Source organism: Notothenia coriiceps, unplaced genomic scaffold, assembly GCF_000735185.1.
Source record: "Notothenia coriiceps isolate Sejong01 unplaced genomic scaffold, NC01 NC01_scaffold00006988, whole genome shotgun sequence".
Lineage (NCBI taxonomy): Eukaryota > Metazoa > Chordata > Actinopteri > Perciformes > Nototheniidae > Notothenia > Notothenia coriiceps.
The window spans coordinates 2,501-5,220 of NW_011339689.1; the positions used below are offsets into that span (position 1 = coordinate 2,501).

At 43.0% G+C, this 2,720-nt stretch overlaps 1 protein-coding gene across 1 annotated transcript in view; it reads right to left on the minus strand.

Annotated features, from left to right (window-relative positions):
• The window catches only part of LOC104943873 (1-phosphatidylinositol 3-phosphate 5-kinase-like), a gene marked incomplete at its 3' end in the record, with an annotated part of 3,022 nt that extends 1,426 nt beyond the window's left edge, over window positions 1–1,596 (minus strand). Inside the window, exon 1 of the mRNA XM_010769338.1 lies at window positions 1,484–1,596. Within this exon, the coding sequence (XP_010767640.1) occupies window positions 1,484–1,596 (113 nt within the window). The remainder of the gene's footprint in view (window positions 1–1,483) is intronic.
• Between the last annotated feature and the right edge of the window lie 1,124 nt (window positions 1,597–2,720).

Genomic DNA, 2,720 nt, shown 5'->3' on the forward strand with positions numbered 1-2,720 from the left:
TTTCTCAAATGATTAGCTCTTCCTGCTTTTTAACCACCATAGAGAGGCGAAGTCCCTCCCTTTCCGGGGAGCTCCATGGGACCTTATTTCGGAAAAATGATGTATTGAAGTCAATGGAGAGAGAAAGATTATCTTTAGATCCCGTTTGAATTGTGCCACGAATTACACATATGATGTTTGTCAATTTAAAAGATCATTTTGCAAGTCAAAAATATCTATCCCCCTCCTCCTTCGCGTCGGAAGGAGCCAGTTGAGGTGGTTCGGGCACCTAGTTAGGATGCCACCTGGGCGCCTCCCTAGAGAGGTGTTCCAGGCACGTCCAGCTGGGAAGAGACCAAGGGGTAGACCTAGGACCAGCTGGAGGGATTATATCTCTTCTCTGTCCTGGGAGCGCCTTGGGACCCCCCAGTCAGAGCTGGTTGATGAGGGGAAAGGAACGTTTGGGGCTCTCTGCTGGAACTGATACCCTCGAGACCCGACCACGGATAAGCGGGAGAAGATGGATGGATGGAAAAATATCTAAATGTGTGGTAAAACTGTGAAGTAACAGTTTGTTTGTGTGAAACCGCTCAATGAACTACATCTCCCGTCTCGCACCACACACCAAGACGGCGTCACGTTGGAACATTTCACTTCTTTCTTTCAGAACGAGGCGAAAAGTATTAAAAGAGGTGAAAATCACTCCAAGTCTGGGCATGTTGAGAGCTGTACATACACACAAGGGGAGTTAGTCGGTTCCTAAGAGCCAGCATGCGGGACCGGGATTCTGGGATTTGTAGTCTTTCTAGTTGCGTATTTTTCAAAGTCTTATATTTCAACAGTTTTACGACAAACTGACTTTTTTGACATGGAAATTATTTTTTAAGATTGACAAACATCATATGTGTAATTCGTGGCAAAATTCAAACGGGATCGAAAGATAATATTTCTCTCTCCATTGAGTTCAATACATAATTTTTCGGAAATAACGTCCCATGGGTCGGAAGTAGATGGGCGGGACTTCGCCTCTCTACGTGTTTAAAGGTAACAAAAGGAGGCAAACATACAAAAATCACTGCAAAAGTGTTTGGTCTGGGTTGTAAAACACACGCACACTGCTGCACTCTTTTGGAAGTGTGGATGCTTGCAAAGAGCGAGCATTGTGTCTGTTATCAGAGAGGAACATTATTATGAATTGCGTACTCGTGCAGGTACTTAAAGTGTTTGTGTTCATTCGAAATGTGAAACAAAACCATCTTTACTTTAACGTTTTTGATGGATCTACTGGAGCCTTGGCATTAATTCCTTCTTGCTTTGTTGATTGTGCTTTTGCAGGTAAATACAAACAAGAAATCACCAACCATCGATATGCCACAACCTCTGAAATCTGCTACATTTGATATATCTGGTGTATATTACATATCCTATTCATGTTTTATTAGAATGATGTTTAGTGACTTTCCACCCCTGGCTCCTGAGACATTTCAACATGAATCCTCTGTACCTGGTGACCACTGGAGTCTCGTCCCCGCCTGTGTTGGAAGCTTTGGACAGATCATCCAGCGCCGTTTTATACTCCTTACAGCTGGAGGGAAACACAACAAACATCATCATCATTGTTGGAGCCAAAATGCTTGTTTTGCCATTGCTTATTATTTCTATTATTATCTTCATTTCTGTTTGTTTGATTCTTATAGTTATCTCTTCTGGTAATCGTCACGTGGGTGTGGGTTATTGGTATTTGGGTCACCTGCTGGATGCCGGTTTGGGGGATATGACGTAGGAAGAGGGTGAATAGCTCGGATACTTTCGGTTGACCGCGTGGTCTGGAGTTGTATATTGTTTGTTTGTTGTCTTTATTAAACACCATGGACTATATATGACTTCGGACTCTTACATGTTAAGCGTCACAGCAATCATGTTTGACATCATATAGGACAGGGGTTGGCAATTATTTTTTTTCTGAGCCACTAGATGGCGGGCCGGAACATAATCAAAGGCTTATTTAAGTAATTGATTGTTATAACATGTGACACGTTCAAATGCTTGGGGGGGGGGGGGGTTGCGGAGCCATTCTGTGATTCTACATATTCTACAGATGGCCAGTCCGAGATCCAAAGCTTTCGTGCGTTTTGAATAAACTTTTCTTTCCAAACAAAGCTGCCAACTGGGGTGGCAGCATATGCACCACCACCCCTCGCCCTCCATGATCAAGCGGCTTTCTCCGATTTTGTTGTCAATGTTTTGACTGAACTTTGTTACTGTTCACATATAAGTAAACATTACGTTTGAATGATTTAGTGAGCTGGTGTTATTTTTTTCACACCACAAACCGCATATTGGCTATTTCAGCACCACGCGCTGTCCACCTACTTATTGATCCATTATCAGCGTCAGTGCACCCCGCTGCCAGATTGTGCCTGTGCTGTGTGTCATTCACTCTCTACATGGATAAAAGTACAATAAGCATTCTTCAGGTGTAGGTAGATTCTCTATTCGGACATTATAGCCTATATTTGTGACTGTCGCTCCGATATATTGTAAAAAAGTAGTTTTTTAAAAATCTCAATTTTCTTTTAATTTTTATTCTCAAAATAATTTTCCGGGCCAAATATTATTGCTGGCGGGCCACCAATGGGCCGCCTATTGCTGACCCATGCCTTACTGTCTCTCTACCATCCACAAACACACATGCACAACGCCACCACCCCTCTCGTCTCTCTCTTAAAGGGACAGCGATC